The sequence below is a fragment of the Augochlora pura genome, chromosome 6, assembly GCF_028453695.1.
Source record: "Augochlora pura isolate Apur16 chromosome 6, APUR_v2.2.1, whole genome shotgun sequence".
NCBI classification, from domain to species: domain Eukaryota; kingdom Metazoa; phylum Arthropoda; class Insecta; order Hymenoptera; family Halictidae; genus Augochlora; species Augochlora pura.
Window position 1 is genome coordinate 11,000,943 of NC_135777.1, and position 22,536 is coordinate 11,023,478.

The 22,536-nt window shown below is 43.9% G+C and overlaps 1 protein-coding gene across 4 annotated transcripts in view; it reads left to right on the top strand.

Moving 5' to 3' along the window:
* Cda5 (Chitin deacetylase-like 5) overlaps positions 1–22,536 on the top strand; it is an 83,019-nt gene that overhangs the window by 3,232 nt on the left and 57,251 nt on the right. The window contains exon 1 of one of the 4 annotated variants that reach the window (XM_078182105.1): positions 222–354. The exons of the other annotated variants lie outside the window; for them this stretch is intronic. Coding sequence (XP_078038231.1) covers positions 333–354 — 22 coding nt within the window. The 5' untranslated portion in view covers positions 222–332. Of the gene's footprint in view, positions 1–221; positions 355–22,536 lie in introns of those variants that run through there. 4 annotated transcript variants of the gene reach the window in all.

Here is a 22,536-nt window from a genome sequence, read left to right on the forward strand (position 1 = left end):
TTCGAGGTGCTTCGGTTCGACTATCTCAGCTACCGTGGCAGGATTTCGCAAATCTGCTCGTTTCGCATGCGGAAACCACCCACCGTGTTGCTGGATTGCGACAGTTCCTCCCCGTCGTGCATCCAGCCAATCCTTGAAACGAACGGTTGATGGAAACCGGTGGCAATCTGCCGAGCAAATTGACGAGAACATTTTCAAAAGTTACTCACCGGCTAATTGAACGCGCGTCGAAGGTCTTGGAACTGGAACCTTGATGGGACGCGGTTAGATCGGCGATCGGAGACGATCTCGAAGGCGGTTTCGAATGGCATTGGTCTTCATTACGCGGGGGAATGCAGTTACCTTACAATGATGGTAATAATATCTTTTATGTACAGGGTTTGTTTCCCTTTAACGTCAAAATAAATATACGCTGTTCAAAAAGATAATAACATTGAACATTTATGAATAAAAAATCGGCCAACTTTAATTGAAGATAACTTCGCGAACGTAATGGTAGGACGGTGACTTTCTTTTTAAATAAAAGCTCGGAACGACTCTTTTAAGATGGTCTTTCTGGACCTTTGCTGCCGTAATCTCGAAGCTATGTTAGTCGTATTAAAAATTGTCCGGACGAATGCACGGACCATGTAAAAATTGTTTAATATAATTAAAAGAGAAACTTGGCTCCGTTCTTTTTGCGCAAAGTTACAGTACTTTGAAGTAGCCCTGTCAGCGATGTACAATGTCAGGATATTTTTTAAGTATCCAACTACTTCGTTTTCGACGCGATTTTTAAATAACCGAACTGCTGAGAAATTGATAACGCATATCTCCGTTGCTTTGAATTCTGCATCACCGAGGACACAGGGTTACTTAGCATTACATGGTTTTTGCCATGGGTGGAGCGTACAACCTATTCGTCGCGCGTAAAATGCGAGGAACGTTACGCGAAGAGCAGGATTGGTCGCTAGATGCGTAAAGACAGATAAGTTAGCCCGCGGAACGAGGCGAAAGATTAGCACGAGCAAAAGATCGAACGGATAGAAGTGGACGGGCTGTTTCGGTCGAGGGAACGCGGACGATATATCCAACATTGTTACGAGAAGCGGACCACGATAGAACGGTACGCGCCGAGAATAACGAGAGGATAAAACGAACGTGGGATCCTCGTTTGGCAAGATTGCGACGCGAAGGACGATCGAGCCGGCCGCTAAAGGGCTGTCCCGTTGATCGTCCGATGAACAATCCGACGAACAAGCAATTCCGACGCGGATTCCCGGCGCGACGATAGCGGAAAACCGAGCGAGCCACCGACCGTTCATACCGATGAAAAATAAGACCGGTTCCGAGAGATTTTCTCAAGCCGCACCCAACACCGGCCGAACGTAATCTCGGCAATATTTCCAAGCGAGAGTTTTTGACGCGACTTGCGGATCGTGGCCCGGATCGGGGGCGGATAAATTACGGGGCGTAAACCGGGTCTCGGCTGTAAATTAACTCGATAGCGGCGGACGACGATACGGAGGAGCGCGGCGCCTACGCGCCGATTCGCCTAGGATCCAAAGAACGCGAGAGAGATCTACCGAGCAAGCGAACGATCGCGATCCTCCTCCTCGTGAATTACAAGCCGTGACCTCGGATCGAGTCGCTAACGAAATCTTGGCCCGTTAACTGCCGGCATCTCCGATACCGGTGGCGCCAGCTTGCACCGAGTGCCGGGCCTCGGATATTCTAATTTCTCGAGGACTCGCGTCGCGAATGGTTGTCGCGTGGATGGCATTCCGATCGATTTGAATACCCGTTGCGCGGCACCCGGCCACGTGGCAACGCTCAGCTGTTCTCACGGATAACTTCTTCGTCATACGAGCTTCCACCTTTGGAGGAAAAATCCTGAGACCACCGTCGAAGGTCGGATTCCACTCGCACCCGCGCATTCTACCGCGCCGTCTCGTCCCTCGAAGGCGAAGAGAATGCACGTCCGCGGAGCTGTCCGCGCAACACGTAATCTCTCGTCCCGTTTGCAATAACAAGACTCGATTAAACGGTGTATAAGCGTTATGAGGTGTAATCTCGCCTCTGGGCGGTCGCAGGAAGTGTGTCTGCCGGCTGGATCTTCGCGGAAAGGTTTCTGCGTTCGCGGCGAGCCCTCGCGGTTCGTGACTCGCTCGATCGTTTCTAAACGCAACCGTTTATTTCTCAACAGTCTCGTATAATTTAATATCGTTCTGCTTGTCGAAGGCTCGTCGCGGCGAAACGTCGGCGAGCGGACGCGCGCGTTCCCCGTGACCCGATGGGAAGGGATCTCCGATGCTATCCGCGAACCGTGAGGGCCTCCACTCCCGGCGAACGATTTCGTAAAAGGACGGTGCGCCGTGCCGTCGAGTCGGCCTTGTTACCCAAATGTACGACAATGCTGTTTACATTCCCCCTTCTTCTTTGTCCGCATCTCCGGTGTTGGAGCTCGATCCGACTCGTAGATCGAAACCTTCCTCACTGGTACAATCTCCTCCGTCGGTTTCGCGACTTATCGTCTTCCGCGTTTAGTACTGGCTGTGGCGAAAGCGTGTTCGTGGCTTTCGACGGTGGACCTGAAATTTCATAGCATCCGATCGATTTAGGTAATGGAAAAGATATAGTTTGGGTGGCGTCGCCGATTAAGACGGCGACGCTTCGCGAGATTTCCTTCTGTTGCGGGAAGCAAAGATTTCGCAAAGATTCGTCTCGCTTTCGGCTTTGAGCAGATTTCGGGTAAAAGAGAAATCAAGCGGTCGATCGGTCTAATTAATCGGAATAAAAGGAGTCCCCTCGACGAAGTCCGATTCGGCTCTCCAGGCTGGACGGCAACTTTTGTTTATTTATTTATGTCCCATTAACGGGAGAGTGAATTCTTTTGGAAAGTATACAAAATGATTAGAAATTAACGGTACGGCATTCAACCCGTTTATGCTAAATACGTTAGAGTCAATTCAAGTGAATTAATTTCAACGGACGGCATAGTGTTGGAGTAAATTAAACTAGATGAGAACGTAAATCACGTATCTCGTCGGTAGACGAAATAGAGTAACGAAATAGGAAATAACATTATTCGGCGTGTAGGAGAATACATGAGTGCATTTTGCGCAATGCTTGAATATGATTTACTACGATTCCAGGCAAGCTCCTCGTAAATAGGTCGTTCTACTTAAATGCACATATCATGCGCCTTCCTCTAAATCATCCGGCTGATATTACAGTCGTTGAACTTGTGAATCTCCTGAACGGGGCTAACAAGACAATGAAATTGTGCTCGCACCGTGCGCTAAAAGCCAATACGTAAAGTCCGCGCACGCAATACTCGCTTCGGCTGGCCATTATCCTCCCGGCCGGGATGCACTTATTGGAGGGAACGAAGGATGCCTCGCCCTCGGAGCTAAAATCGTGTTAATGCTCGCGATATGTACACAAATGCGCCGCGAAGAACGGTCATTGCGGACGGCTTAGCGCGTCGATCACTGTTATTTACCGAGCCAAATACGGACGGACGTTGGCCGATCGAGCCCTCGAGCCATTTAAAAATGATAGTCGGTTGCCGTGCGTATTATTACCGTTCTTTCGCAGGAAGAAAGATCGGTCTGGTTCTGTTCGCGCATTGTGTCGACCGTTTTACGAGACGAACGCAGACTCGGACGCGCATTACCGCGCCGCACCGCGCCGCTCGTAATAAGCAACGGTGCGCGTTAATCCCATCCGGTGGTCTCGGGCGAAATGCTCCCGCAAATTTTATGGTTAGCTCGCCTAAACAAACAACGTTATACCATAATCGAGTGCCTAACGATCTCCCAACATTCTGGAAAAAATGACAAAACCCTTAATTCTCTGCCAAGCTTATTTTCAAGAAATCCGTTCTAACCTCCAACTTTTCTTCTCACCTTTAACTGACATGTCGTCGCGGGTGTCTACCACGAGATATCTCGTGATCGGAAATCAATGGTCGGAGGAAATATCAAACGCTTAACATTAAATACTCTATTGATGAAGAAGCGATTTATACAATGCTGTTTGTCGTAAAATGTACGATATATATATATATACTCATTAATTCCTCTTATACCAATGGATTATTCACGTAGAGAATACATTAATAAATAAACTACCAACGCGGTACACGAAGCGTTAACGCAGATATCGCGTTGGTCGTACTACATTTAACTCGGTTCGATCGAGTATCCCGGAAACGGAAAAGGCGAACAATTTGGTCGCGATTTTTCCTGGTCCCGAATGATTTTCATTTTTCGCCGTTGCTTCGGCAGTTGTTGTCGTTGGCCGTTGTTGTTATTGCGCGGATGACCGTGGAACCAGTTGGAGGTCCAAGGATAATGGACGCCGGAGTCGGGGAACTGATATCCGGTGCATTGGCCACGGTAAATTCTCCGGATAATTGGCGCGCGGCACGGCACAGGAAAGCAGAGGAAAGCACGGCAGAGTATTCTGCGTGGTACAAGGCAGAAGGCACAGCACGCTGCGCTGCTCCGCGCCGCTCCGCTCCGTACCGCTCCACACCGCTTGGACATCGATGGATAACGCGGCACAGGGAACGTAATAGGCGGCAACACGCCGCTACGCTCGCTCGTGGCATAACCTATGTACGCCGCGGTAATTGCGAACGAGCGCCGGAGAGTGTGGGTGCTGATGGAATCCCGCGGGAAGGATAATGGCCGGCGACACAAAGCGACGAGGCCGCCGCGGAGAACAAGCGTTCCACCTTCCACCGCGCACCGGCTACACGAAACGGAATTACAGCCGCGTGTTATTCAATATCCACGAGCAACGCTCTCCGCTCGTTGGATGTCTCCTCTCCGAGGGTGATTCTAGCCTGGTTGTTTATTACCCCTGAAAGATACCTGCTTATCTCTCCGGAGACGCGGTGTCCCGAACCTTCAAGGGACTCTTGGAACGACCTATAATCTGCCCGCGACGAACACAGAGGCCGCTGCAAACATTTTAGTGGTCTCTCTCGCCTCTTTGTGCTGGGTGCATTTCCAGCGCGACAAGAATAAAACCTTTTTACGCTGGTAATGGTATTCGCGAATCGAACATAAATCAGCGCGGTATGAAATTCTGTCGAGCTTTCTACTTACGGTCCTTTCGATAACGAAAGTAACAAAGTAAAACAAGTATCGAGTTGAGATTTCGATAACTCCAAAATTGTTTAAAAATATTCTTGTTAAACTGTATTAACGAGTTTTATACACCGGTTCAGAATAAAGTTGTCGTACGTCTTTTAACCCCTTGAACGTCTTTTAACCCCTTGATGATTTCTTTAACTCTGTGTTGTTTAACACTTATTCATCTATAATACTTTCCTTAATATGACTAGACAATTTTTGTTTCTTGTGTTGTCTTTGAATTAAATTTTATTTCGAGTTAGAAGAAACTAATAGTATTCATATTTAGTAGATCTGGCATAAAATTTTTATTACCAGGCTGGCTCGTTGTTACAGTGCAAAGTGTTAAAACGCAATAATTTTGTTAAAACTGGACTAAATAACTTGAATTTTATTTGGATCATAGAGAGACTGGTCGACTAGAAAATGAAAATGATTTTATTTAATTTTGTTATTATCTGGAACGACCAAAAGAAAACAAGAACTTCTCGTTTTTTGACTTTTTTATCTGAGCCTGTAATGAAAGTTTAAAAAAAATGTCTCAAACACCCTACGCGAATTTGATCATGTAAAAATTATTTTGGAACGTGATACAGCAATGTTTTTGCGGTGCCTTAATATCACCACTGAGGAGCAAAGGGATAATGATATAGATATGTATATACATTTCTAAGAAACCGCAGTGAGATATTAAAGTTTGTTTCCATTAAAGCTATGTTATCCGTATGTTATCGTTCTCCGTGACACCCGATAATAGAGTAGGGACGGAGACCGTGCAGAGATCCGTAACGAAGGTATGCTCGAGGCTCCAAACGCCCTTTCCATATTTGGTGACACAGGGGGCGGTGTTTTCATTATTTAAACACGATTATCCGTGACATGGCGGATAGCCATCCACCATCGTCATTATCAAATGTCAGGCTTGTTGGGATCGCGTCGCAATCGCGTCAGTCGTTTCCTTTTTCGTACGGCTTGGCGACCAAACGAGGCATCACTGCCCGTGTTGCCTCGAGTCACGCATGTTCGTTTATAATAATACGTACACGCTTGCGATTAACCGTTCCCTGCGATATCGAGAGCCTCTCTCTCTCTCTCCCTTTCCCTCTTCATCTCCTCGCGAGAGCAGACGAAACCCTAGACACATCGCGCATTATCCATAAATAAACGAAGAGACGAGGATCCTTGGCGCGATGAGTTAGAGCCCGTGCGTGTACCTCGTTAAATCTGAATCTCGAGGAACGCGGCAAGGGTTCCCGGGGTGGTCTTGGTCTCGCGGGTCACCGATTTTTCGCGGCGGATGGAACGCCTACGCCTCCGAGTTCGCGCGTCTGGCGTCGTCGCGACGTCGAACGAACGCGCGATATGATTTACGATACCGGCCGATTGTCTCTGCCTACGTCGCCAGACAGATCCCGCAGCCGCGAAACCGACCTGCGTGGCCTGCGTTATCTCGAAATCAGTTCGCGTGGCGTAATGCGACCGCTCCATTAGTCGCGGAGATATTGTCGCTCGGTTTCATACACCGTTAGCCGCCATTGTTTTTCCGTCGGGCGTTGTCCAACCTTCTCGCCCGTGAACGCCGCGCGAAACACGCCCCGATGAAATCGTTCCAAGCTACGTTCCCCGCTATCCCTTCGCTATCGGGGGATTCCGCAGCGGCGGAGAACGATTTGCTCTTTTGCAACAGCGGATATTGTTCGCCGGGTCCGTGGGACACGTGTCTTACGAAACCCGGACGGTACTCCAGTTCGATTCCAATTAACCACCTCGCCTACGATTTCGTTTCCTTTTCGCCCACGTCTGCCGGAATTGGCGCGGCCCTCCCGCGAAAAATGGAACGCAACGAGGTTTCACCTTTTCTACGGCCGACCTGCGTTTTTTCGTTTCACCGGTGACCAAATTGAGAAGCCGCATCCTTCTACAAGATGCAGTTATCCATAATGTCGATCATACTATTGTTTCTGTGTCATTTGAACGAGTTTTATCAATATAATGGTTTACTTTTTTTTTGTTTTGGAAAGGGTACTATTTGTATTTTTTCGTCTTTTCGATTTGATAAAGTTAGACAAATTTTGTTTGTAAAAATTCGATATTTTCGAATTCGATAAAAGTCGAGAAACGATTACGTAGAAAACGTAGAATACAGAGAACAATTTTTGTTGGAAATTATTCAAAGATGTTCTTTAACTCTTGGTAAAAATAGTATTGAATAGAAAATAGGTTCAGTGACTGAGCACAGTGAATAAACTATTGAGATTGACACTAAAGACGACAATTCAAGTACATAATTACTGTTTTGTTTCTGTGTAATCTTAATACACTTTACTTTCTTTTACATATTAGACCTTAACGAATAAATAATTAATCGAATTTAAATTAAAATAAATCGATGCGTCCTATATAACAGATATAAAGTAAATTATACTTGTAAATAAACAAAAAGTACAGTAATTGGTCACCCCATGGTAACTGGCTCCATTACCCTAAATAGATCTATTCTGGATTACCAAATACGTGTGTCGTGGATGGCAACCTGTTTGCCCCGGGATATAGAATATGTTATAATTAGTTAAATAACCAGGCAGTGGATTTTGGTATATATATATATTAACAATGTGACCGTTACGTACACGTTCTCTATACAAGAATGATCTTACATAGCTAAACAGAGTCGGTGGTTCCCAGAAGAGAACATTCTGGAATTCTTAATATAGTAATTGTATCTCTACATAGGTGTCGACGTCGTTAACGTAATTAAATACCTATCGTGTCCTACCATATCGACACATATCGTGTTTACAGTTATAAGCTAAAACAGCTATTCTAACAGAATAAAAGCGATAGTTATTGTATTTCTGTTCGACGGAGCTCCTTCGGCGATGTTAAAGCAGTGATGAAAGAAAGACATCAGCAATCTGGTCTTTATAAACACAAACAACACTACGTAAACGCTACGTGTCAGAAATAATTTCGAGGAGTCATAATGCTACAATACAGCATAACCTCTGCCAACGGAGGGTTTGTCAAGGCATCGTTAGCCGCTCCTTGTCGAAAGGAATGTTGCCCAGTCTCCACCAGAGTTTGAAGCTCAAATGCGAGGAAGTGAGGTTGGACTTTAAGGACCTGCATGAAAACGACAGTGGATCGAGAACAATGGGTCACGCGACTGACCGTGTAAATCGTTGCGATGACGTGGGTCGTCGATGTCGGAAACCTGCGGTCAGCGTTGCAACGTTTCGGAAGAAATGTGGTCGGAAAAGCGTTCCGTCTACTCCACTCCCGAGCGGTCGTGACACTTCTCGCGAGGCCTATTGTATTCGACACGTAAAAAACGGTTCCGAACAGTGTCGCGCAGGCGCGACCTGAAAATAACAGTTTCTCGGCGTTTCTCTCGACGGCTGCGTCAGTGTCCGAGGAGAGGATCCGACGATCCTCAACGAGATCTAGAGAGCCAGCGAAATCCGAGTCGCGGCACTTTCGCACGCGCACGTGCGCGCTCCGTTCTCAACGATAGCAAGAACACCGCGATGATGCTCGATTACGCAGCGCTGTGAGAAACTTTTTCAGCACGCAAGCACGGTTCCCGTTCATTATCCCCGTGTTATCCACCTAGTTCACTTGCCGCGCGCGTTGAAATCGATTCGTCTAATTGAACGGCCCCGGTGAGCCACCTGCTGCGTTCCTCTCGTTTACCTTGGCGTTGATCCGCCAGAAGTTACTACTGATCGTTCGCGCATCACACTTTTGAGAAACGTTAGCTGTACAATTCGAATAGCTTCGATGAAGTTTTCAGCATGCATATAGGTTATTAGAAATCGCAAAATACATTTTATAAGTTATCGTTGTAAATTCATATGAAGAAGTTAAAACTCAAGAGTTTTTATTTTTTTTTTTGTATTATATACATATGCGTATGATAGCATATATATAGTAGCAAAATTAAAAAAAAAAAGCATTTTAGCCATCTAAAAAGAATACAAGTCATTTAGTCTGGTTTTGAAAAAAAGTTATGATATTTTAGAGTGCGTACACATATACAGCGTGTCCTGTAGCATGTGGAGTCCTTTCAGGAATCGATTCTACGCATGAAAACAATAAAAAAGGTTCACACGAACATACGTTTTATCCGACATTGTTTTCGGCTTAAGTCGAGTTTTCGTTAATGTAAGCAAAAGCAGTGCGTTAAAAGAGAAACTCATCACAACGGAAAAACGATGTCAAATAAAGCATATGTTTATATGAACTGCTTTTATTGTCTTCACGTGTAGAATCTATTTCTGAAGTGGGTCGCACGTGCCACCGGACATCCTGTATCTGTTCGAGATCGTATATGGCCTATCGTCAAATAAATGTCGTCTTCATAGCTCCCGATCGACACGGTACGATCGTGAAATGGCGGGAAAATCATTTGGTATTGTTGTAAATTTTCTAACCGCTCAAGAAAATTGAAATTGTTCATTTGTAAGCGAGTTATTTGATCGCGAGCGAGTTGGAACGCGAGAAGTTGAATGATAGTACAATTCTACGAGCAGTTAGGAGAGATTTAATAACGGCGGGAGAAGAATTCGCGATCGACCGTTCAATCGGCGGAGATCATTGGTTTTCGCCGTTTTCGGGGTACCTATTCTATCGCGTTCCTCGCGGCTCCCGCGGCTAATGGAGATTTTAATTCGGTAGTAATAGCCAGTTACTCAGCGCCGTTACGCCGCCGCTCCGTGGCGTATTAATAAAATTGTGCAACCGGATAATCGTTTCGCGGCTCCATCGTACGAACCGGTCGCCGGCTACGACTGCCTGGGGATCGAACTGTACGTAGGAAATCCAGTCGCGATCTTGCGGTTTCGAACTCTTCCTCGAGCTGGGCACCGTAATTACCGGCACACCGCGCCGTGCCGCGGCGAGAAGTCGATTCGCGTTACACGTAAACTTACCAATAATCACAGGCCGCCGCGGATGCCCTATTACATAAGCCGGTAATCTTCGGCCGGTGAGGCGAGAGACGCCGTGTCGTACGGTGATTCGAACAATGGAACAGAAATCGAAAATCAATACCTTTTTTATTCTTTCTTTAAAACATAATCGCAATCCAGAATCTTCCATATACAAAATAAAAAAAAAAAATTAAAAAAGAAACAAAAAAGTAACCCTTAACATCCAGGAAACACGTTCTCAAACATTTGCCTGTTATGCTGCCATGTAAATGGATTATTTAATTGAAGGTATCAAACGTATCTATTAAGAACCTGATGTATACGTTGAATATCTTTAAACCAACTTTTTTCAATAATAATAAAACGTGTCTTGGAATCTCAATAGAAAACTATTTCTTACACCTTCTTCTACATTACCATAACAAATTTTCTTGACGAAGCTACCCGATATAATTGTAATTATACTTTTTAGAAGTGTGTTCAATGCCATATCGTTGAGAAATACAATATCTGTGCATATCTAGATGTATACTTAACGTACCGACTATCCGGTAATTCATAATAAAAAGTTTCGAATAAAAATTACTCTGTACACAATTTCTAACAGATTACTATGCTAAATGTCGATAAAAGATTTCTTTGCTCAACAAATCAACAATTCTTGTAAGATAACTGTGTATTATTTATGTACAAATCGATTCATCTTTGCATTCTCTTTAAACAGTTATTAAAGTACTTAGGTGGAAAATTAATTAGTTTAGAAGATATAATTTTTTTCCCGAACACCCGGGCGATATCGAGTCACTGTGCGCCGCGTCGTCAAATCGTTACCGAGAGAATCGAGAGTCACCCGTTCGAAGCGTTCCGCCGGGGTGGAAACGGATAATCCGGCTCGTGCGCTGCCCCGGCAGAAAATAAAACGCGAAGAGCACGTGAACCGCGAACAGGAGAAAGGTCGTGGAAAATTACAGAGCCCGGTTTGACCGACGATTCCGAGATCCGCCGCAAAAAGACCAAGGAGAGCATGCTCGCCGATCCGAGCGGACGCAATCGTTCCGGACGGTTGTGGGATCGCTTTCGTCTCGTAAACAAAAGTCTCGTCATCTCGCGGAGCAGACAGCGTGTGATCATCGGGCGCGCTCTCGCGTTGCATGGTCTAATTAATTACAGAATCCGTGAAAAAGAACTGAACGCGTTTCCCAGCCGAGTTTGCCGACCCGGCGCGGTTGCGCACCAACCGTTAACGTACACGCCATTTCTCACTTTACTCTTCCAACGCGAAGGAGTAACCCAAAAATTCGCCCCATATTCGGACACCACGTCTTTTAAAACTGTTGTTCAAGCCAAACGTTAAGATGTAATTTTTCGAATTAAGTGACGATTTGTTTCAGAGATATCAGAGGTTGAAGCTTGTTAACTCATCAACGTCAAACGTGAACGGACCTTTATACACTTTCACGTGTACGATAATGTTCTCTAATTGCTTCTCGTTCGATGTTGGCTGGCACGAATAAAAGTGTAATTGTGTTTTCCGCTGCGAGATCGAGATTTCATGCTTTCGCTAATAATGGTCTTTTATTGGAATGCAATGTTTATTGCGTAACGATGATGATAATAATCATGATGATGACAATAATAATGTAGGATTATAGCTTTTAAGAAAATAATAGTACGATATCTGACTGGAAGAAAATTGCAAGAACACAATGAATGAAACTTTTACGCTCATCGCTCGAACGAAATATGCTACTGACGTTACGCGCGCATTATTTCTGTCTGAAATGTATCGTTTTCTACATCGCAATCGAGCCCATCGTCATCAGTCCAGCTTGAATCGTTCGAAATAAAATACAGAACAGAGCCTACGCTAAACCTACACACGACCGTCATGACGTATTTAACTAGTCAAGATGTCTTGTGTCACAATAATAGTAGCAATAATAATAATAATAATAATAATAATAATAATAATAATAATAATAATAATAGTATTTATTAAATGATGTAGAAATGTCTTTAGTTATATATATATTGTATTTACACACGTTCTGAATGATCTCATGTAGCAAAAGTACTATAAACTGTACAACGATCATACAAAAATGAGACATTTTGTTTTTGGCTCACGAGTTGGAGTCGGAACGTAAAGATCCAAAAGCAACGAGAAAGCCCATAAATTTTGACTCAGTTTTATTTCCCGTAGAAACTGGCGAGCCTCTAGCCCTGTTTTTCGCGACGATCGGCTAAAAGAGCAAGAAGGCCCCGCGGACGATCGTTAGCGCGGCCGGGTTCCGCCTTGGTCCCGCTTGGCGATCCATGGATCGCCGCGCCCGCGGTCTCGCTGGAGGCATTCCTAGCGTTGGTAGGTTTGGCGCCGCTATAAATATTGCAGAATGCTTCGTCAGGCATCGCGGGCATCCGATGGAATCCGGGGTATGCGAGGATATGTGACAGTATGCGTATCGTCACGCGACACGTTTCCCTTCTCTCGGCATTCCTTTGCATTTCGGTGAAGCACGCGCGCGAGGTCCGCTATTAAAGGATCCGGTTCCTTTCGAGCCGGACTCCATAAAGAGATCCTAGGAGCTCTCTCGCGGGTCGCCGCGCCGTCGGCGTTGCCAGGATTTACGCTGCTCCCTAGCGTCGGCCAACACCTTTTCCTTTCTTTCGCGCTATTTTCTGCGGATGAAAAAAACCGCGCCGGAGTCTGCGGCGTCTCCCAAGGTCGACGTCTTGTTGCCCGCTCCCTCGAAGTCCTCGTAAACAGCTGAGAGAGAAAGGGTGGCCGCCGCTCCGCGTCGCCACGGCGTACGTGCCCGTTGCCGAGCTCGTGCTCGAGCTCGTGATCGCGAGGACTTCCAAGTCACCTAAAAATATCTTGAACCCGGAGATCGCCTCGTCCTTGCCGGCTTCCTTTGTCGTTCCGGCGAATGTTCCGCCCTGATAACGCGAGCGAATGTCTCGTCGTCGCGCCTCGGTCTCGATTAATTTTATAAATTGCCCGCCTTCGCGCGCGGTCCTCTGCGCGTTCGGAGTTCTCTCTCTCTCTCTCGCCACCTTGCACAGTGTCCAGAAATCTACGAAATTGTAATACGTACACGGTCCGAGTTCCGATAAATTCGCGGATGGCCATCGGTCACTCGAATCCTTGTCGCGCTGAGAACGGAACGCCCTTTCCCCTGCACGGATTCAAATTTTCCCCGGTCTCTCTCCGACATGTTATACTTACGAAACCGAATCTACGCGAAGTCACGAAGTCCACTTAAGGTTTATTGAAGTTGCAAGGATATTGTATAGGCATAGTCTGCCGAGTTCCACCGACTACCGTGCACCGCTTCGTCGGCGGTCCGTGACGGGGCTGGTCACGAATTTCATTCGGTAGCGAAAGTTATTTGAATAATCCGTAGTTTATTAGGGAGAACCCGGAGCCGGGCGCACAAGGAGCCCCTTTGTCGATACCGTGGAGCCAACTTATCGGCGTTTTTTCTCCGAAGAAGGTTTCTCGAAACGATCATCTTCGTTCACCTTTTCCTTTTAGCTTCGATGAAAAGCGTTCCACCGAATTCCTCGCTGGTGTCGCGAGTTGTTTCGGGACGTGATCGATACGTCTCTCGAACCGGCAATACCATAGAGAGAAAGAAGTGTTGCTCGAGAATTCGACCTTCGTTTACGAAACAGAAGGAACCGGTCTTGTTTCCGGACAGCCCGTGGCTACCAGCAATTTTTCGATCGCGCAACGAGTTGGACCCTATAGGATCTCTCGGGCTCCTCGGTGTCTATGAGCCGCTTTCGACCCCCGCCACGATCGGACACAGTGACCTCGATCACTGGGCGTTGTCGAATTCGACGATCGATCCCGCGATCTGTTCACTTGCTAAGCGATCGGATCCGCGTCCGAGGGTCAGAAAACGGATTTTGTCACGGATGTCGACCGCGGCGGTGAGTCGGGAAGAAAAAATAATAATAGTTTTTGGTATCGAATATGTATGGGAAATTATACATTAGTTTTAAAATCAAAGAAAGTTTAGATAGGTTAAGTAAAAGATTTTCGTATTATTTCTGTTGTAATATATGAGCCGTCCAGTGCACACATCGATTAACTCCACTTTTTGAAAAATCTTACATTTAAATGTCAAAGCACTTGGTATAGTCGTAACTTTTTATATTTATAATAACTTTCCTGAATAATAAAGATTAACACCATTAAACGGCAAAATTTTTTTGGCCATTGAAAAATAAGTAATTTATTTCAGAAGCCATTCTGATTAACTCCATACTCTAATGTAATCGTTGATTTGTTGCCATGCATCAATGCTTTTCTTTTTTTAAACAGCCGAAGATGTTTCCCCCTCTCAATAATACTGGTAATAATATCGCATTGGCAAACAGATAAAAAAAATGTTTGTTTGGCCAGAAACTGAAGGATCTCGTGGGTCTCAAGAAAGGGCATAGCCGATTAAGATGGTCAAAACTGCCCTTAGAGGTTTTTCAATGAGTCATACACCGTTCGATAGCTGACCAATAAAAACACATCTGCGCAAAATTTTAACCCTGTAACTTGCCCGTGAGGGTAGTTACAGAGTAAATTAGATTTCGCGGTATTCCGGCATTTTTCCACCTTTTAGCGGCTTTCTAAAATTTTGAAAAAATATGGCTTATTTTGGACATCAAGCCGGATGTTATAGAATTTTTTCAGATAAAAAAAATTTTCCCGTTAAAATCAGGGTCGCCACAGTAATATTCCTGATGAATTAATCACAAATAATATATTATAACAGAACTGTCAACATTCATTTTTATGGAAATGCTGTAATAAAAATATATAATTAACTTTTTCTGTAATGAAAAACTTAAAAATTTAAAGATCGAATTTAACTTTACTGCTTTTTTTCAGTTGCCAAATTGATTAACTCCACCAGTCACATAAAAACTGTAACATTACCGACGATTATTTTTTGGCTATTCTTTCTTGTTAATTTTATACATCGTTAAATGAAAGCTATATCTATATTTATGCATTCTACATTATATATGTGAGTCTATGTTATAACAGGAATTTTAAAAAACAATGTACATCATTTCATCGTGTTTCTCGACTTTTTGTTTTATGGAGTTAGTCGATGTGTGCACTGAACGGCTCATATGCTTCAATGTGGACGATTATTTAAGCAATTTGTCATAGAAACAATTCAAAAAGCAGTTTTAGTGTTGAAGGATGCACAATTGAGTCCATGAGTTATCCTATATCTCTAATCATGGAGAAGCTCTCTGGATTTTAGACAATGACATATTGAAGAATTCAGTCGATACTTCTCCAAAATCAAATAGTTACACAACAACGGATAAAACAGAAGAACATAAAGCTACAGATTTCAAACGCAAAGATCAACAAAGAACAATACAAGAAATTCGTTTAAATTATTCAATGTACGGGGATGGAAACGAACGGCGGCGAATAGCGTTAGCGACAGAATGGAAGTATGCGAATCGGAAAAGAAATCTAGTTGATCGCAGTACCGGTTTGAGAGAACAAGTAAATGGTTTGGACGAGTAATAATCCGGATAGCCCCTTGCCACCGATACGGTATCGCTATCACGATCGCGATCGCGATCGACGATCGACGATCGAAGGTGACTCGATGGAAACTGGAACAGACGGCGGAAGCGAGAAACCACCCCGTCGCTCCGCGGGAAAGTCCTTCGATTAGCTGCCCACGATGCTTGCGCAAGCCAATTACGAAAAACAAAGCAACGACGTTCAAAGACGTGGCGACCCGGCGAGATCTTATCAAACCGCGCGATCTCTCGACAATAGGCGCGATACCGGCGGACGGAAAAAAAAGGTGCGAACCAGCGAAAGAGGTGGCGAGAACGGCAGGGGGGGAAGGGATAGCGAGAGCCACGGAGGGGGCTGTTCCTTTCTCGAGTGGCTGCGATCGGTAACGTAAAACCTTGATCGATCCGTGGGACCGATCCCGCGCACTCCCACGGAAATCCGACGGTAACCGTATACAGTATTAAGAAACACGCGTGGCACGTAACCGTCCCGTGTTAACACGCACCGCGTACAAACGAGTCGAGCCACGGATTTTCCGACAGCGGCGATCCACTTCGGCTTGCTCCGGTTCTCACTTCCGTTCTGCACGCGAAAAGTATCGCGAGGCAGGAGGAGCGCCGCAATGCTTCGGCTCGCTGCTAGCCGAATGAATAAACTTTCCGAGAGTGTAATGCCTAAGAGGAGACAATTCAAAGTGTACAGGCGAATTGGTAGAAGATAACAAATTATTTACAAAATTGGAAACACGACACGAGTCGAACTTGCCCGCTCTGTATTTGCATTTTTCGATACATTTAAGTTTCTTTAACTCTCGCGTGACGGTCCGTGTTAACCAACAGCCGGGTCTCGCGTGACCCATACTAGCATTTATTGTATACAATTATTCAACGTTTTGCTGGAACCAGTGCATGTAGAAGTTTCGTTCCACTTCCGTCGATTCCTTTGTTTCTTGGTTGTTGCTAATATTGCCTTAGTAAAAACCAATGGGCAATAAAACATTTATTTCTTTTTCTGTTAATCATAAGTTTATTATATTTCTATTTACAATGAATTTATTATATTTCTTTGCACGTGATACATAAAGACCAACGCAAACGAAACGGCAATAAAAAAACGTATATAATTAAATAAAAATCTATTACGTCATTTCGTTCAAAACTTCGATAAACAGTCACCTGATTGTATAATTATGTAATTAAACTTGAATGCATCTATATTATTACATCATAGAAATGTGTTTCACGATTTTGACACACGATTTATGAATATTCATCCATCCTTCCATACTATTCGAACCAGCCTCGATCTACATCAACTGGGATGATCGAGACTTAATTGTAGTTTTTTTTTCGTTATTCGAAAGGTTATATTCATAAGCAGACTGCAAATTTTCGTTTTCAGCCGCTATTTTGCAAAAATTAAAGTATACGACAAGATTTCGTCGCCAATTAAAAAAATCACGGTGACTAGAAATGAAAGAAATAATCTTGTTCATATTTTTTTAGATCTTGTAATAATATAATTAAATCTTTAAATCTCTTAAATTTGCATCTTTAAATCTATATAATTAAATTAAATCTTATGATATAATATAATATAATATATTAATATATATATATTAATATATATATTAATTAATTAATTTACTTCAAAAGTCTATACAAACTGTAATTAACATTTTGACCGTCTTAGTCCTAGTTTTCAGTACAGGCACCAAGTCCAAGTCGACGAATTCGATCAATAATTCCAGTTCCCTGTCTCATATAACAAATGGTTTCCCTATTAAAATCATCGCATAAATAAATATTTGCAATATTACAAACTTGAAAACACGTCTGTATAAATTGATCAACTAATCTCCCGAGTGATCGTCATTCATCAAAAGCTACGCTTTCGTTTTCGTCGTCGTAAACACGGGCGTTCACCCGTATATGCATAATAAATAAATAAATAAATAAATAACGAGAATTCAGCCCGGCCATAGTTGCATTTTAAAGCACCGCGGTGCTGTTTACGTAACGAGGTTACCGAACGGAACGAAACGATGCGCGACGTCTTTCGCCAAAGCGTTAAGCTTTAACGGCAGCCGGCAATTTCGATTACGAGTCGCGCGCGTTAGATCACAGTCGCTTGTAGGAACAGGCGTACACGCGGCTAGAGAGAGAGAACGAGGAAAACGAGGAAATTGAGGCGGAACGAGCAATTTCCGAGCGCGCGACCAGCGCAGACTTTGAACGCCCCGAGATCCTTCCGGCTTCGAGTCGGCGCGTGTTTCTGCGGGAGATCTCGAGGGGAAAGTAATTACGTTTACGCGGTAACGCGTGCGCGTTATCGGCTCCCGCATCTGTGGGACGCGAGTTCTCCTCGTCGGTCGTTCCGTGCGAGGGATATTCCGTTTGCTCGCGTCGGGTCGCATACTGCAGATTTTCTCATCCTTGACATTTGCTTTCTATTGTGCCCGCGTTTTGCTTAATCTTAACACATTTAATTATATCATTTCTTATCGTTAACATTTCAACCGTCCTAGCCTTACCAAATAATTTATAGAACGTGTACAATCAATTCTCTTGCGGAATGGACGAGTACGTACTACTTATGCGGTCGCATTAACTCGTGGTATGTTATAGTATAATATCTTGTGCGTGATCGTCGTCGTTTGTTAGGTTTAAGAGGTGTCAATATAGTTGCGATAAAATAAAATACAAAACGAAAGTAATAGTAGAAATGGTGACAGATATAAAGAAATATAGAATAATAGTCTCGTTATAGTCTTAACCGTTGTCTCCTATTCTTGTTTAGTTATCTATTTAAATATCCATTTGTTATAAAATTACAAACGGGAAAAAGATGCAACAATGGCATAAAAAAGATATCCGCAAATCCTGAAATTAATTAATATTAATATTTACTAATTCATTTAAAGTTTTACTTCTTCGTCTTATGTAACGATGCGTATTACCGTTGAAATCGTCGAACAAATAGATAAGTGGACGAATAAATTCATTGAACCGGTTCTGCTAAATTCACCTGAAAAAAACTCGAACGGGAAGAGTTAAGACTCGTTAGCAGAAGTTTCAGCAGAATCGGATGCGCCTTGTCGCAAGAGTACTCGTGGCAGTTAAAGCGTAATAGCTAATTTCCACATCGAGGCACTGTCCAACGGGAACGACGATTCCGCCTGCCGTGCGTCTCCTCGCGGCTCATGATATAACCTTCGTAGGCGAAATGAGATCTCAAAGAAAATGGCCTGCGCGCGGAGCCTTGAAACGGCATGCCGGAGTCCGGTAATCGGGTCCACCAAATTGCCAGAACGCAGGTTGTCCGGGAGCGAGCGAGCGAGCGAGCGAGCGAGCTGGTGTGCGAGCCACCGGAGAAAGTTCTATCCCCGAGGGAACACGCGCGTCGTGATCGTTACCGGTTACCTCCGTCATTCGTTTTTCTTCTTTTCTTAATTCGCGCGCTCTCGTTCTCAACCGTATCCCGTGACTTGTCGACAGAGCAGCAGCTGCTGTACATCGATGTAACGATTGGTTTCGCGGAGGTAACGAGCCGACGAGACGGCACGCAAGCCTGTACCGCTGCTACCGAATCGCACCGGGAGCCGCGGCTGCTGCCATTGTATAGTAGGTGTCAAATCGGTCGGGACACGAAACTTCGCCGCCGTTGCAATCCAATGAAATAACTTTTCGTTGCAAAGTCCAAGGATACAACCGTCCGGTCAGGTAATTGGCTGGACAAACAACTCGATTAGGATCCTTCCTTACCGGATAGGAGAAACATAAACCTTTCACTGCCAACAATAAAATATCTTTTGACAGACGCCCACTACATGATTCTGTTCAAGGTTCATTGGGCTTGTGAAAGAATTGTAGATGTATAACCTTCACTTTGTGATTTCATATCCGCCCCTTAGACAATCGCCATTTCCTTAAAAAAAGGAATGGCACTGCCCTTCATGGCCGTCGCTAAAATGGGGATTTTTATGCAAAATAAAAATTGCCTGTTTCAATTTCCAAACATAGAAACCAAGCACAACGATTTCTTCTTCTCAAATAATTTTAATGAATTCAAATTACTGCATCGGCAATCTTAGTTTCTATTAACCTATTTCCTGTTGGATATAACATCTGCTCGTTTCTGTTATAAAAGTGTGAACTCGGTAGTTTACTCATCAAAATTATCTTGATAGTATTATCAGATACGTGAACTATTATACTATGACAACAATATAGATTTTTGTCTGTAACTCCCAAACCCTCCGATGCAATATACACTGTGCGTTTCTTTAATTAAATTAGTATATATGTTACATTTTATAATTTGAAGAGTATTTTGACCGCTAGTAATAATAATACCGTACAGTAAATATATAATAATAAATAATAAAAGGTCATCTTTGTTGTTTTACATAGAATGTCCATTTCGTTATGTTCGACCTCAATAAATTGTCGCATATTGAGTATAAAAATTACTATTTGTTCTAAAACTTACCGTTCCTGAAATATTTCAACTATTAGGTTCGAAAGTTATAAAAATCAATTTTTTTTTTCATTTTTATTATAACATAAAGGACTTTTTCCTTCCAATGTAAATTTATTTAAATACATAGCACAGAAGTCAGAGTTATACTAGTGACCGAATATTTTTGTAAGTAATTGTATGTAAAGAACGCGACAATTCAAAAACAGCGTGCATCGTCGCAGGCAGTCTATATTTTGACCACGAATAGCTTCATTAAGAAAGTCAAATTGTGATCTTTTAACCCTTAAATGCGTAGAGTCCCAAAAATGAATCAATAACTTTTTGCGCGGCTACCCGACAACAGTTTTGATATCGATACATTTGGCTGAATGGCAGTGATTCCTTTGTCCATTGACTTATCAAAAATTAACTAAAATAATGACATTTGACTTCAATATTTGCATCTTTCTAACGTTATACCAATTGGCGCGCATTTTTGATAGCGGGTTCATTTACGTACTTTTGGAAGGGGATTACTTAGAAATATTTTGGTGTATTCGTTAAACAAAAAATATTTTCTAAAGGTAAGGTTTCTTTTTTAAGGAAACGACTGCTTCAATCTCTTTCATACTAACTAAAGAATTTTTATGTCTATTTTGCATAGTGTACCAAAAATGAATCATTAATATTTTTCAATAAAAACCCTATAAGATATGACTTATAATTTTTTTTAATATTTTTCCCGATTTCCACTCATTCGAAATATTATAACCCTAATTTTTAAATAAAATTCATTAATTCATGCATTTAAGGGTTAATTCTCTTCTATTTCTAAGGATAAATGCTGTGCCTTAAATGATAACGCTGGATTGAATATGCTCATTGAATTTCCTCGTTTCCGCGATTTACCCTTCGCGGAGAGGCTGGCACGCGGCGTGGATCCGCTCGGCATGCGTCGATGTTTAATAACAGCCGGTTAAACCTTGGACAGAAAACGTCGACGTGACAGGTCATGATTCCGCTTTTGCATATCACTGCGCGCTGGAAGGGCAACTTTCGCAGGAAACATGTCGCAACCGGGTAAAAATCGTGCAGATCTCGAGCGAGCGGACGTATAAAGGGAGTACGCGGTGCCGGTCACGTCGACGATACGTATCTCGCGAGCATATTTTTCACGTCTAGAAAGCCCGAGAACCCCCCACTGATGAGCGTCCCGATACTCGTCACATCATCGAAAGGGACTCCGTAACTCGGGCGAAATACAGGTTGTTACTAAACTGGTGGTAACGTCATAAAAATAAGTAAAAAATGTAGAGTGACTGTGCCATAGGCTAGTCTCCACTGCATTTGGATTTATAAATGATACTAATGTTATGGTTATTAATTAATTGTCCACAAGTGAAGAACACCTTAAACAGAAATTATATTTTCTATTCGGCGTTTAAAAACGGAAACAATCTCAAGATACATTCACAGAAATGTAATACGCAGGATACAAATATGTTGGTAATAAAACGACAAACATTTTCAAAAGAAAAAGTAGCTCCGAATGAAAACATGTCACTTTACGTTTCCGATCGTTTTCGTGTAGATTCACCCCCTTGTTGCATGTATCAGCAATTCAGTAACACCCTGTAGATCGAAGAGAGCCAGTTGATGCACGCCTCGCCACAACTTGTCTTGCCTCGCATCATCCGATCCACCGAGAGCTAGCCGTAACTCATTCCCTTCGGCTGCCGCCCCGCGAGTCTCGATCCGCGATTCGAGACTCGCGGATCGAGAATCGCGGATCGCCCGGCAGATATACGATTGCGCGAAACTCGGATCGCCAACATTATTTATGCGTCGGCATCCTAACTTATCGCCCGCCTGGAACGCTCTTCTAGCTGCGAGCGCTATGCTTTATAGATGCCTATTATAAAAAGCGGAGGAATAATGGCCGCCGCGCGGTCAGCTGGGGTCCCGTCCGATCGGCACTGATCGCCGAAGGTCGGCCCTCACGGGCCAGCGAGATAACTTACCCTCGACGGCAATCAACTAGTCTCGAAGAGAAAAAACGCACGAGGATCCTGTTTTTCCTTTGCGCCGCCGGATCGCGCGTTAATGCGGCCGTAAGATAATTTGTAAGCTGATACGCGGGGCGACAGAGCGCGTTGGCCGGTCCGCGCGAGAGGAAAGTTCCCGCGGCACCTCGGGACCGCGTCCTTTCCAGTCGAACTCGTAAACCGCAATTATATCGTGTTCCTTTTTTGTTCCTTGATCGCGGAGAAGCAAGGATATCGTGTTCCTTTCCTGGTACGCGTCCCTGTCGATGCTCGAGAAATTTGCCGGATCGTTCCCCGTGCCCGGAAACCCCGATTTTCATCGCCGCGCGTCGCACTATGGGCCAAGAGCACTGTTCACAGGAAAATAAGTCACACGAAGAGCGAAGAAGAGACGCATGTGTCGGGAATTCCGACGC